Consider the following 13,385-nt stretch of genomic DNA (forward strand, 5'->3'; position numbering starts at 1 on the left):
GGCAATAGATGCATTTTATGTCTGTCTTTAGGCAACCAAATATGAAAATGTTGGCCTTTTCAAAGCTCGTGGAAGGTTTAAATTATACACCAGTAGAGTCCTGAAATGATAAGGCAGTGACTGAAGAAGCCTGCTCAGTGGCCTGCAATTTTACACAAGTCTTCATGTTTTATTCTTACAGATCAAACTGAGAAAAAGAAAGTCTACCAGCAGTTGGTTTTATTTTCTATGACTTCAAAGTATAACACAATTATTTTTCTTTATCTAAGCTCCCATAGATTATGTTGGTTTTAATTTATTCCTTTCAGAAATTAAACGCAATTTGGATGCAGTTATTTATTTCCACACTAGAAGTTATTTCATGGAAAAGTTTACAAATCCTTGTTTACAGCTGCTGAAGTACTTGAAGAAATCCAGGAGAAATTGCCAAACAAAAGAAAGCATTCAGAAATCTGGATTGTGGCACATTTATCACTGACCAGGCATTTGCAAGTAATCAAAATTGGAGCAGAGAAAAATAAGGTGAAATTTTAGATGGAAAGCTGAGGAAGTTAAGGATTGTTACATGATCTGAAATGCTTCAAAAGTAGATGAGAAAAAGATTTTAGCTTTGCAAATTTGTATGTAATCAGTTAAGGATTTTGCAGAATATGTTATTGGAAGACAAATTTCAACCTGAAGTAACCTTGGAGAAAGGACAGTTGAAGGAAAAGCATGGGCTGCAGTTTCCAGCCTCCATCACACGGTTGTGCATTTAATGGTTGGAAGTTCATTTTCCTCACACAGAAGTACCACACAAAATTGACAATGGGCAGGGAGCTGCCGGGTCCCTGAAGCTACAAATACCCAGGTACCGCCTGGATCTGCCAACAGAGGCTTCTGCCAAACCTATTTCTGATGGAAGGGCTGTGAACAAAAGCCAATTCAAACTTTCCTTGCAGGAATCTGACGCTTTGCTAATAGGAATTGCAGTCAGCATCACTGCTTGTGTTTGTCACAGAGGACTGGGGTCTGGATCAAAACTAATGGGGAAGTTGTGCTTACACCGTTTACAGCAGACTACCTCCTTTTCCTTTTCTCCACCTGGTTGTACTGGGGGCTGTACAGCATGGTAAAAAGAATCAGAAGTGGTATCAGCAAGTATGGTGCATATATAGATAACAGAATGAGGCGCTCACGCAGTGTCTGAGGACCCAGATGCTCTGACGTTGAGAAATCATGGAACAGGATGTGAGCCAGGATAGCAAACAACGTTGTAGCTACATGGGTGGAGTATATAATTGCAGGAGTCCTTATCCATTTGCAGCCACCTGGGCAGGAGCAGCAAGGAAGCAATATTCAGGCAGTGGAATCAAACGGAATTTGGTCACTTGTAAATTAACAGAACATCAGCTGTGCATCTATCACACCAGGGGCCACAAGGCATCGCAGATAGCAGAAACAAAGAGCTTACAGCAACCCATGAATAGTCCAACTTTGTGGAAACTTGGATCGATGCTGCGATCGTTCAGGGTTTTAAAGCAATAAGTGCACAGCTTAACCAGAGCTTCATCAGTGCTGGAGCTCACCAGATGTCAGCCGCTGATGCTGTTACACATAAGTGAGCGCAGCAGAAGAGGGTGCATGAGTCACCATTTTAATTTCTGACGGCTCTATGCTGCATTCTCAGGCAAAACTTGCCATGAAAACCGCTCTGTGCTTTGGCCCTTCACTGCTTAGGACTGATAGATAAACCACCTCTGTACAGAACGTGCCGTGCAGAAATGCTGCACAGGACACCTTCTCACACATCGTTCATACCAACCTTTTAAGAAGGCATACGCTGCGACGGGAAAGAATGGCAGCTGTAAGAAGGCTTCGCAATATATGAATGCCTTGAACCACTCCGGGGGCTGCAGCATCAGGGGGTCCCGGAAGGCGGTGGCATACCAGTGCAGCAGCTCCGTCAGCTGCAGAGAAACAGCAAAAGCGCTCGTTAACAGAGCGAGCGCCGCCCGTAAAGGGGGCAAACCGTGCTGGTTGGATGGAGGCATTATTGCAGGGAGCTGCCATGAGTTTCCCCGACAGAAATTCCAGCATGGCTTTAAGTTGGACTTTGAACAGAGATACGTGTTGAGATTTGCAAGTTAACTATTAATTAAAAATGGCTTCCCTAATGGAACGGTTTTGCAGATGGCAGAAAACGTGCTCATCAGACGCAAAGCCCAGCGCCGAGCTGCGGGTCTCAGCCCGGCGGCCGCAGCTCGGCTCATCCGCTCATCCTCTCGTCTCGCTGGTTTCGCTAAGCCCGCCGCCCCCAGGCTCACGTTCCGGACGCGGCCGACCGGAGACGCGCAGCCACCCGCCGCTCCCGCCGCCCGCTCCATCGCCCGGCATCCGACCCCCGTCCCAAACACCGCGGACTGGAAGCGCAGAGCGGCGCCGCCGTTCGGCGTCATTTCGTTTAAGGCCGCTTCAGCAAATCCGCCGCGCCTCCCCGCATCGCCCCCTACGTACGGACACCGAACCGCGGGCTCGGCGGCACCCGGCGGCGCCCGCGCAGCGCGCCCGGCCCTCACTTGCTGCGGGTGCAGCCCGGCGGGCAGCAGCGCCTGCAGGTCGAGCAGCAGCGTGACGGGGACGTGCGAGACGAAGTAGAGCGCGAAGGCGGCCTCCAGGCAGCGCAGCGCCCGCGCCATGGCGGCGGCTCCCGGCCCCGCCCACCGAGCGCGAACGGCCGCGTGTGCAAGAAGGAAGGCGGTGGCCGAGGCGAGGTGTTACAAAGGCTTTACTTGCATCGTTTCAGACAGCGTTAATCGCGATCGTAACAGCTGGATCTTAAATAAAAGTAGGAGATGAGACAGGAAATAAAGATAACGCGCTTCTTTTTCAAATGTCACATTTAATGTTTTCACCACTGTACTTCAAATCTACATTTTACAAAGTGACCAGCAAGTGTGCCACATAACTGACCAACCTCTGAGATTTTACCTTTCATACCAGTGTCTTCTCGGGCTCTCCTAATTACACACGTTTCTCATTCAAGTGAATTAAAATGCTTCAGTTGGTTCTATTCTCAGGAGCCTCACAAAAAACAAAGATATTGCACCATCTTTGTTCAGTAATTCAACGTTTGTCTCTTTTTCACAGCAAATAATTACTTCATTGAAGTTAAAACTTCCGAACATAACTTACTGATAGTTTCCAATTTCAGCTCAGATCACCCTTGTTGAAAATACTCTGCTAAATACAGATAACTTACAATAACTTTAACAGTTAATTGTCCATAACAAACACCACGGTTTTTCTCCAGACCAATGCTCAAATTTTAAGACCACCCTTTAATATTTCTTTGTACAGGTGAAAAACAGTCTTCAATTTTCTAGTCTTGTTTTAAATACAAAAGTTGGAAGGGACATTCAAGTTTCAAGTCTCCACACTGAACTTAAAAAAAAAAAATCATGTGGAGGTAAACAAACCAAGTTGTATACTCCAGGAGGTAGAGGCCTTCAATTTGTGTTCATATATACATATGCACAGAATTCAGTGTTCCAACAGAAAAAGAATTTGCCAAAAAGTAATAAAAGTTATTTACTACTGTGACATCTCAAGACTTCCACAGCTTTGCCTAAAGACACGAACACAATTAACATAACTCCCTATGTGCTTTTTTTTCCTTTTCTTTTTTTTTTTTTCTTCTCTCTCTCAACTGTCCAGTGCAGGAAAAAGTTCTCACAAAATTTCACAGACCTAAAATGTGCAAGCTAGTTTCTCTCTATACAGCAATGATGTCAGGGATCTCTGAAATTAGCCCATAAATGGAAGTATTTACACACATAGAAGATGCATGCTGGGGGGTTTTATGTAAGAAAGAGCAGAAAAAACTTCTAATAAAAATAGATTAAATATATATATATATTTATACTGGGTAAGGAAACAGAAGTTTAGTCTCTCCTAGTCACAAACTCATTCTCTCTACTCACAACATCTGATTTTAGAACAGCACACATCACCATCACAGCTCTAGTGAGAAGCTATTTATAGGGTTGGATCATCGGGTGCGGTGCCACCTCCTGTGGTCACAGCCACCCAACGTGACTTCATCATTGGTCGCAGTCAAGTTTTCTGTATTCCTTACTTTTAGAAAACCCCAAATCTTCAGGAATGGCTCAATATCAAAATGTCTGTCTGTCTTTGCGTACAATCTCACTTCATTAAAAAAAATCCTCCCCAAATTTGGTTCGATTCTGTTTGTTCCGAGCTGAGCCATCACAGCTGCACTATAATTCATAAAACACGTGCAACTCTGGGTAAAATATTTTCTTCTAAAAGCACAACCACTTTACAAGATTAAAAGTCTAGTACATTTCTAAATATTATTCATATTGTACAAGTAGTGGTTGTTAATTTAAAACTTCATTAGTAAAATTACAGTACAAGCATGATTAACCTCCAGAATTGCAAATCCCAGACTCCAGTGGAAAGCTACATTACATCTTCAGTAGTACATTATCTTCCACTTCACTCCCAAACCAGTGGAGATGGTGGCATCTCAGAGGGTTGAGCAACTGTGGAACTAGAATGGAAGTGACACAGAAAATCAGTGTTCATTTGCAAAACCTAATGGACAACAAAGTTAATGCTTGACCAGAAAGCAAATGTTTCAGGTGTGCAAACAATTCAGCATCCCGTCCCCTCTAAAGTGCAAGAAAACAAAGCAGCCTCAAGCCCAGCAGTTAACAACACCAGCGCCAAGTACTGAACTACATTTATCTGTGCATTTCCTTAATGGTTCTTTACCTACAACTGTCACTCGTCGTCATTTTGCAGTGCATTTTTGCAGTCAGAATTTAACCCGCCAATCTTTCAAGTCTAATTTCAATAATTATTTTTGCAAAGATATTACTTGAAACTTCTACACATTTTACTTAAATTTTAAGTATTTGTATTATAAGTACGCATGAAATGTAAGTCTCTATAACATGATTTTGTAATGTAACTACACATACACTTAAGGGATTTTTTTCAGAAGTTATCTATGGACTCCTCAGAAATTCAAAACAAAAACACTGTGGATGTGCGAATTCTGTACTACTAATAAATGTGAATCAATATCAGATGTGATTACATACAGTTACCTAATAAAGCTCTTAAAAGCAGCAGACTGAGGGTTGATGCAGAGAGGTACTCTGTTTCCTTTCTGCTGTTCCAAAATGAACTGGTGAATTATTTCTGTACGTAAGAGAAAAATAAGACACACCACACCATGAGATTAACGTCTGTGCTGCAGTCGTAGCTGTGCTGCTGTCAGCAAGCTTTACAAACAGCATTTACAACAACAGATGACAGAGAAGACAGCAGAGCTATATGCAGCACTGAAAAGCGATGGACAAAGAGAAAGGGAATGGAAAGAATAACGGGATAGAGATAGTTTTTTTGTGTGAACTCTTAGGAACTATCAGTGTGAATTTCAGAACTCCAAGTTCAGGATATGTCCAAAACAAGGCACATTGTCACAGCAAAATGGTGTCTTTTCCCCAAGTGATTGAATCGCTTCTTAAAAACTGTGGAGGTAATGCATTTCTTCTCCCTGTCCTCTTCGTATCTTATTTGAGCTGCCACCAAATAGAAACAAAATCCCCACTAATATCTCTCCTACCGTACTGCTCATAAAATGAATGCTTTCCTGACTGGATCTGATTTCCAGAGAAATAACATTTCTTATGCCTTGTTTGTCATCACGGAATCAGACTTCAGATCTCCACTGCCACAAAGCTGCCCCCTGGCAACCACCTTCACCTCCCTGTCCCAGGCAGAGATTGGTTTGCCTCACAACAGCACACGGAGACCCTGAGCACAGCCCTGCATTGCTGCCAGAGCAGCACAGATGGCAGCAGCTGCCGCACAGACACCAGGCACGGCTGCTTCAGAGTAAGCACATGCCACAGCTAAGAGGAAATGCAGCTGAACTGAGACCACTCAGCTTCTGCCCCTTATTGATGGTGCTGACCCTTCTGCAGCACCGCCATCAAGAGAGCACCTGGAAATAAAATGGTGGCAACTTCCATTTTTGCTCTGGAACAGCCTTCAAAAAGAGCAAACGGCAAAGGGAACAACTTCACTGCAGGCAGCTGCTTGGGTCAAAGCAACACCTGCACACATCAGCTAGTGTGTGTGACACTGCAGTGCCTCACAACCACCAGAACCATTTTTAGTCTTTTAGTGAAAAGGAAGCATTTGCAGCATTTACCCTGGAACATTACCTTAAAGGAAAAAAAAACAAAGTAGGGCCACGAGTCCTAGCTGTGCATTGCTAAAGGATGCAGCAGGAAGATACAAGCATACACAAAGGCTGATTATGACTCACCTTTAACCTGCCGAACAGAACTGAGGTTCTTTTCAAAAGTGTCATCAAATTTGGGATTAGTGATGGGTTCAAAATCACTAGTATAAACTCTTCCAGTGGATGTGGAAAAACAGCATTTACACATACAGGTGTGGTATCGCAACCGCCCTTCGTCAAGGTATGGGTGAGCTAAGGCATCCTTAGCAGATATTCTTTTGGACTGAAACATTGCATTTAAAGAAAAAATAAAGAGTCAGGATATTTTCAGTTACTGCAGCAGCCTTAGCAATACCTATTCATCAATTTCAAGCAACTGTTCTATAAAACCCCCAATCCTGTTACATGTTTTGGCTTTGCCACTAGGGGGAACATTTCACTTAAAGAGAAACCACTACTAAGATGACACTGACCTTTCTGTGCTGTGGCCAATGATAGAAATACTGCTGATGTGACTTTTACAAATTTGTTTTTCAAAAGTTACTTTTTCCCAATAAGCTTCAAGCGATGACCTTCTCAATAAATCAAAATAAACACTAGGAATTTAAATTGAGCAAATACAGTACTTTGTAAATCCATGTTCTGCAAAATGATTTCATGCGTCCCTAAGTATGTATTTAAAGTAAAACACAAATTGCAGCATTACTTGAGGATGGAATAATTTGGCACATGCTTCCAGAGTTCTTAGCAATATCTTACACACCAAGATTCAAAAAGCAAGAGGGGAAGGAAGAACAGAGCAGAAGGTGCTCACAGTAAGGATTTAATTATAGCCTATTTTCACATTAATGTGACTTCTAATGCCTAATCCAAGTGTCCCATCGAGTCATCCCATCAAAAAGACCATTACCAGATGCACATATTATCTATGTATGCAGAAGGAATTTTTTGTGCCTTGCAAGACCACAAGCACCCACACATCTTTAATTAGAACTGCATCAAAGTATCTGATGTTCTGCTACCTACACCTAGCTTAGGAAAAGACAGCATGATTCACGAACACCCTCATCCCCCTGACTCTACCACAGCTTTCTGCAAAAGGCCAGCAGATTTTAATAGTGAAATCCTTGTTCCAGCAGGAAATTAATTGGCCAAGTGTAAGGTGACACTTTTATGTCTCTTATGACCAAAAGTTCTGATATGCAATCTAGAAAATTGGTTCAAGCAGTTCTTTACTCACAATACTCTTAAACAAGAGGTATTAGCTATATTCGAAATCATACTTACTGGATCAAAGACCAACATTCTGCAAAGGAGATGAACTGCTTCATGAGTAGCTTGACTGGAAAGTGTATATAGGACAGGAAGGGATGGCTGCAAGGGAACAGGGAAGAAAAGCACAGTTTCCTGTCAGATCAATCAGTCAGAAAATCCCGCTACAGCCCGCGCTGCCTTCCAGTTAGCAAGGACAGACTTCTTGCTGAGGACACGCACTGCTTCGTGCTTCCCAACAAGACTGCAATCACTAACTCAGCAACTGTAACAGAAATCTAACTGATCCTTTTTTCCTTAGTTCAGACATCATCCCCGGGGCACAGGTATTCCCAACCCGCTACCTGATGGTGAATGGCCTCTGCTCTGACTGCAGTACAACTCGGTGCAGTACGAGGTCTTTCTTCTCACTCAAATTAATTCTAAGGGCTGCCAACGCCTGCAATTATTCCCCAGCTGGAAAACCAACAATTTTTAATTCTTGGCAAACTATGGGTATAACTGATGCTGAAGAAGATTTACACCATTTCCTAAGATCATTAAAAAGAAAAAAACAACTAGTTCTGCAGTGCTTTAATTATAGTCATAAAATCAAGGCTGGACCACAAGTCATCTATACACAGTGCTACCCCCTAACCAGTACAATGCAGGCATTTACAGGAAAGCTGCTGTCACTTCCATCTCACTTCCAAGGCACGTGGCAGAGCAGTGACAGAACCCAGTACTCTCAGGCCCCAGATTTCCCTGCACGAGTCCCTGCTGTGCCCACAGTTCTGAAGCCCCTGGCAGGTTCTGCAACTTTCATTTTCTATAAAACAACCTTCTCTTAGTTATTACATGTTTATTTTTTAGGGGATGCATTTATATTTTCTCCATAAACACTTCATGAAGCAGTGCTGCTCAGAACTAACAGAAGGCATAGACTATAGCTTACAGTCTAGTTCCTATGGCTAATGCACCATTCTATCCATGTCAGAAACACTTCATAGCATTTCACCTCGCTTGCTTTTTGGCATTCCCATAATTCAACAATAAAAGGACAGATTCAGAGGTTTGTAGAGAACCCCCTCAGCATTGGGATTAGAAAAAAAAAATCATCAGCAGACACTTCTGTTCCCTTTTCAGTTCTTAATAAAGCATCCAGGCTTAACATACAGAATAGGTCTAACAAATAAATACTACAGTTCTTGCTTAGCCCTACCAAGAGCACAAGTTCTGCGCTGCAGGAAAGCCAGGCGATTATCAAACCATCAGGATTTAAAACCAACATATTTCATAAAGCTTCTGGATGCAGATCAGCACCGCATTACACATCTGCAACAAAGTGCAGTGGATCTATTTCTCCCTGCTCTGGGCACTACAAAACAATTATTACTTTTGTTAACAACTCAAATCTTGGGAGTGCAAGACTACAGGCTGAAAATATACATCTCAGTGTGTGATAACAAATACAATTAGACTTAATTTGTTTGAGAACTGGGAGAGAAAGTCTTAAGGAAATCCTATTATTAACATAAAAAGAATAAGAAAGTCATAAAACAGAGCACATGCCACCACAGCGTAGGGAATCAAGGCTGCCCAGAAGGTAGAACTCCCACCCTAATAATATAGCAGAATATATACTCAGTGCTCATTTCTATGGTAACTACTATTGTGGTGAGTTGACATTTGAGAAATTGCTTCTATATGGAGAAAATAAATATGTAAACTCTATTGGAATGACCTGAAGTATTAACATGTACTGGTTAGTCATCCTGCTCATTTTTCTACCCGACAATCATAAAATTGGCTACACTGGGTGGGCATACTGCTTTACCACTGTGCTAAGGATTCCTGCCTAAGCATTTCTTTATATCTGTATCTTTCATTTGCTATTTTTGTTGTCCATTGGCATCATGATATCATCTCATCTCCTTTCCCTGGTTTGTTTTTTTATTAACTTTTTCACCACTTATGTTGAACACTGCACCTCAGTTTTCTGCGTCATCTGAAACATTTCACAACCAGCTCAGGTCATTGCACAGATGTCTTTGCTGAGGATCTGCTTGACTGTTCTGTTTTCTGATCTTGATAATGGGCAATTTCCTCTTCCAACACTCTCAATCCTGTCTGTAAAGGAGTTCCTCTGGGGCTTTCTGAACTATGCTGCTAATTTCAATTTGTCTCTTTTAAACATTATCACTTAAATTAACGACTTCATTACCATCTCAAAAATAGGAGCAATGTTCACCTGTATCAGCAATTCAAACAATATAAATAAGTCAGAAATACATTTGACAAGTGAGAAAAAATCTTGTCAGCACAGAAGTTCGAGTAACTGCACAATTAACCATAGCCACCTTCTTCAGTGAACTTATCTAATTTCAGAGTTGTCTCTGCTTGTGAACTGAGATGTCAAAGTATTTGTGAAGGCACGTGCCCTGACCCGAGAGTTAGAATTCAACTGAGATGTAAAACAGAGGAACGAGACAACAGAAGCATCTGCACAGAGAAAATGTTGTGCCATGAAGGCAAGTGGAGCACTGGTACCTGTTTGTGAGGACCCCTGAGTATGTGAGCCTTGGCGCCTTCGCACGCTGTCCTCATTGCTTCCAGTGAGGGCGTTCCCAGCAGGTCTGTGATCAGATCCAGCTGCAGGCACAGAACATAAGCACTTGGGATTTCAGGCCTATATCGAAATAGTTAACTAGGATAGCAGATTCTGAAGCTAAAGTAAATTAACGTATGAACCAACGTTTCACCGTATTTCTGCAGCAGTGAGTGCACATGCTCCTGCCGTGAATGAAAACAAAAACATCCCATAGAAGTCAAAGATAAAAAACAAATGAATCCTGCCAGCAGTGAGCTCAGCGCCCCGGCTCCCCGGGTTCCCTCATGACCACCCTCCGCTCACGCTAACGAGCATTTGCCCAGCTCCCCTCTGAGAATGAACCCATCATCACACAGGCCCTGCACGCACGAAAATCCCTCACTGACTGTTGGCATCAGATCGAGAAATGTGATTACTGTCTGCACAGCCAACGTGTCGCTACATCTGGTGGCTTCTCTCCATCTCAGCTCCACTCCCAGGCAGAAGCACTGCTCTGTGAGGCACCGCCAGGTCCATCGGCTTCACAGCTCACATGCAATACTGCAACTCCACTTACACACCGATGGAAACGTTACGTTCTTATTCATAGTCAGAAGAAGATTGATCCCAGTTACATCACTTTAAAATGCCACAGTGTATGTCAGCACTGCAGCAGATTAAAGGGGAATACAAAAAAACACAAATTTCAAAAGTAAAGGCAGTTACTACTACTTTTAGCAGCATCTGGAAGCCATCCCTTCAATGTTAGAAACAGTTTGGTTTTCTGCCCACGCGTAAACAAAGCAAAACAAAAGCAGGTTTGAGATTCAAAATGCCCCGCTATAACTAACTCCATCATATTATTTTAGAGGGAAATTTAATTATACCTGCTGAATGGGACTCTGTGCCTGAAACAATATTCTTCGCCCGAGCAGCTCTGCAAAGATGCAGCCTACAGACCAGATGTCAATAGCATTGCTGTAGTGGCGGCTGCCCATCAGGATTTCTGGAGCTCGATAATACTGAGTGACAACTTCCTGAGTCATGTGACGAGATTCATCTAATTCTTCCACCCTGGCCAATCCAAAATCACAAATCTAAATTGAGAAGGTAAATAAAAAAATTAAAATAACCAAAACACTTAATGCACTTCAAATAGGTAACCTGGTGGTACCGGAGCATGTAATTCCAAGCCAGCATTTAAATAAATCAGACAATCCACAACTGCACAAGCCAAGAGATGGGGGAATAGGTAGAAATTACGTTACTTTGTTCCATATCCATCTAAGCTTTCCACCGTTTTATTTGAAATCACAGTATATTTTTAGTTGGTATTGCAATATTCAGTCTAAAAGCACAAAAAAAACACTGAAAGTAATACTTATTGAAAACTCCTGGCTCCAATAAATCCCAACAATCCCAAGACAGATTTCATTTGTCCATGGGATGCCTCACAATATTACAGACTCAGCCTTCTCTCACTTTGGTTTTAAGGATTTTTAGAAGTTTCCTAACCAGAAGGGTTAAAAAAACAGACTAATTTTTTCCACAATTGGATGCACAGCAAATCGGTGCAAAGAAAGCTGTCGTGGCATTCAGCATTGCTATACAGCACGCCTCCAAAACTCCACAGGCCTAAGAAGCCCCCCTGAGCACACGCACTGCCTCAGTGTGCCTGAACCCTGGCTGCCAGCACAGCAGCACTGCAGGGCAGCCCAGGGCACGCAGGGCCACGAGTCAAGGAGAGCCAGGGGCGTCCAAGGTGGGCACAGGTGGGACGACACCCCAGCACGGAACACCTTTATTTCATTTATAATTGTTAAAGTATCTTTGTGACCTCTTTTCCCCCCTTTAAAATGACTTTACAACATGTGAATATTAAATGCTTTCACAGCAAAACACATCTGATTTATGAGGAACAGCACATACAGATGGACATTCTCAATAAATTTAAGGAGCACCTTAAGAACACAGTTGCTGTTCACAAGTAGGTTCCCTGGTTTAATGTCTCGATGCAAAATGCCAGCAGAATGTAGATATTTCAGACCTGAAATATTAAACAAAATTAAAGTAAGTGTCTCTTCTCTCCTTTTAAATAGCAGTTCAAGGCTGCCAGCACTGTGCAGGGCAGTCCTGCAACGCAGTCAGCAGACAGCACACAGAGTTGTCTCCACACAGCTCTACCTATTGGCACAACCCATAGCCCAATTCTGAATATCATTTAGATTCCTTTGCTCTACTTTTTACAGATTTGCTATTAATTTACTACCAGAAAGAGCTGACAGTTTACTGCAGTGAAACTATCCCAGTAAAACCAATGGAAAAGCAAATGGACTAACACTGATCAAAATAATCTAATTTCTTAGACTGAACTTTCCAAAGAGATTAAAAACCCCAAACGATCATACCTAAAATCACCATCACAGCGATTTGCTTTAGCTAAAACTCACCATCAATTTAAATTAGAGTTCTGCACAGCTGTGTCAGCCATTCTGTGCCCAGGTTCATAGTAGAGGAGCTCTGGAACACCAACATCTCCCCCCAAATTCAGCCTCTCAAAGGCCACTGAGAAATCTCTCGCAGCCAAGTTGTGCTTTGTCATCTTTACCCACATACGTAACAGAAGGCAGCAAGGCTGCATATGCATATAAGTTATTAAATTCTTATTATTCATTCATACTGTGAAATAAAAAGACCAAGTTCCCACAGGAAACTTACTCAAGACAAGGATGCCTCGATATTATTAAGAAACAGTGAAAGAAAAATTACAGCTGTACACAGCTTTCATTAATTTTACAAGAAAAGAGAAAATTACCTCTTAAAATCTGGTAAAGAAAAACTTTGACGTGATCCGAGCTGAGTGGCTGAGGAGAGACGATAATCTTATGGAGGTCGCTCTGCATCAGTTCAGTGACAACGTATCTGCAGGTCATCAGTTAAGGCAAAAGCACAGAGTGCAGCACGTGGTGCCTGAAACATTAACTGCTGGGAGCTGGAGCTCTTATAGATCACAGCTCAATAGTAACAGCACACAGCTTCCTCACAGGACAGAGGTCAAGTCCCCACACAGCAGTGACAGCAAAAAATGAGTTGGGAGAGAGGATTGCTCAGCAAAATGCCACTTGTATTAAGGCAGTTGTTACTCCATTGTTCCAAATTGAGTTAGGACTCAAAGAAACTAAAATTCTCAATATAATTCATGAGACACTGAAATCTTTGAATTATTCCTTACAATCTGTAAGCCCCCATACAAGTACCAGAGTCATGCTGTCAGAGAGGATA

General features: G+C 42.4%; 2 protein-coding genes across 3 annotated transcripts in view; both read right to left on the reverse strand.

The window, feature by feature from the left end:
* Positions 1-202: 202 nt before the first annotated feature.
* On the reverse strand, positions 203-2,692 carry TMEM97 (transmembrane protein 97). The gene is made up of 3 exons (XM_052689088.1): positions 2,559-2,692; positions 1,805-1,949; positions 203-1,310 (listed from the first exon to the last, which is right to left on the reverse strand). The coding sequence occupies exons 1-3, from the start codon at positions 2,676-2,678 to the stop codon at positions 1,060-1,062; spliced, it is 516 nt and encodes a 171-aa protein (XP_052545048.1). The 5' UTR covers positions 2,679-2,692; the 3' UTR covers positions 203-1,059.
* A 169-nt stretch (positions 2,693-2,861) lies between these two features.
* NLK (nemo like kinase) overlaps positions 2,862-13,385 on the reverse strand; it is a 39,366-nt gene continuing 28,842 nt past the window's right edge. Inside the window, exons 5-12 of one of the 2 annotated variants that reach the window (XM_052689083.1) lie at positions 12,919-13,025; positions 12,065-12,150; positions 10,991-11,200; positions 10,064-10,165; positions 7,550-7,636; positions 6,347-6,545; positions 5,118-5,211; positions 2,862-4,555 (exon numbers count right to left, since the gene is read on the reverse strand). In XM_052689083.1, coding sequence (XP_052545043.1) covers positions 4,501-4,555; positions 5,118-5,211; positions 6,347-6,545; positions 7,550-7,636; positions 10,064-10,165; positions 10,991-11,200; positions 12,065-12,150; positions 12,919-13,025 — 940 coding nt within the window. In that variant the 3' untranslated portion in view covers positions 2,862-4,500. Of the gene's footprint in view, positions 4,556-5,111; positions 5,212-6,346; positions 6,546-7,549; positions 7,637-10,063; positions 10,166-10,990; positions 11,201-12,064; positions 12,151-12,918; positions 13,026-13,385 lie in introns of both variants that reach the window. The other variant, XM_052689084.1, reaches the window with a different exon arrangement.

Source organism: Tympanuchus pallidicinctus, unplaced genomic scaffold (genome assembly GCF_026119805.1).
Source record: "Tympanuchus pallidicinctus isolate F22 unplaced genomic scaffold, pur_lepc_1.0 scaffold24, whole genome shotgun sequence".
NCBI classification, from domain to species: Eukaryota; Metazoa; Chordata; class Aves; order Galliformes; family Phasianidae; genus Tympanuchus; species Tympanuchus pallidicinctus.

What these genes read in the sequence shown, in the direction of transcription:
- TMEM97 (XM_052689088.1), bottom strand. Translation starts at nt 2,678, where the DNA reads ATGGCGCGGGCGCTGCGCTGCCTGGAGGCCGCCTTCGCGCTCTACTTC. An exon ending in CCGGGCTGCACCCGCAGCAA is followed by an intron (nt 1,950 to 2,558) that starts GTGAGGGCCGGG and finishes GTTTCTCTGCAG; the next exon opens with CTGACGGAGCTGCTGCACTG. An exon ending in AGCGTATGCCTTCTTAAAAG is followed by an intron (nt 1,311 to 1,804) that starts GTTGGTATGAAC and finishes GCTCCTGCCCAG; the next exon opens with GTGGCTGCAAATGGATAAGG.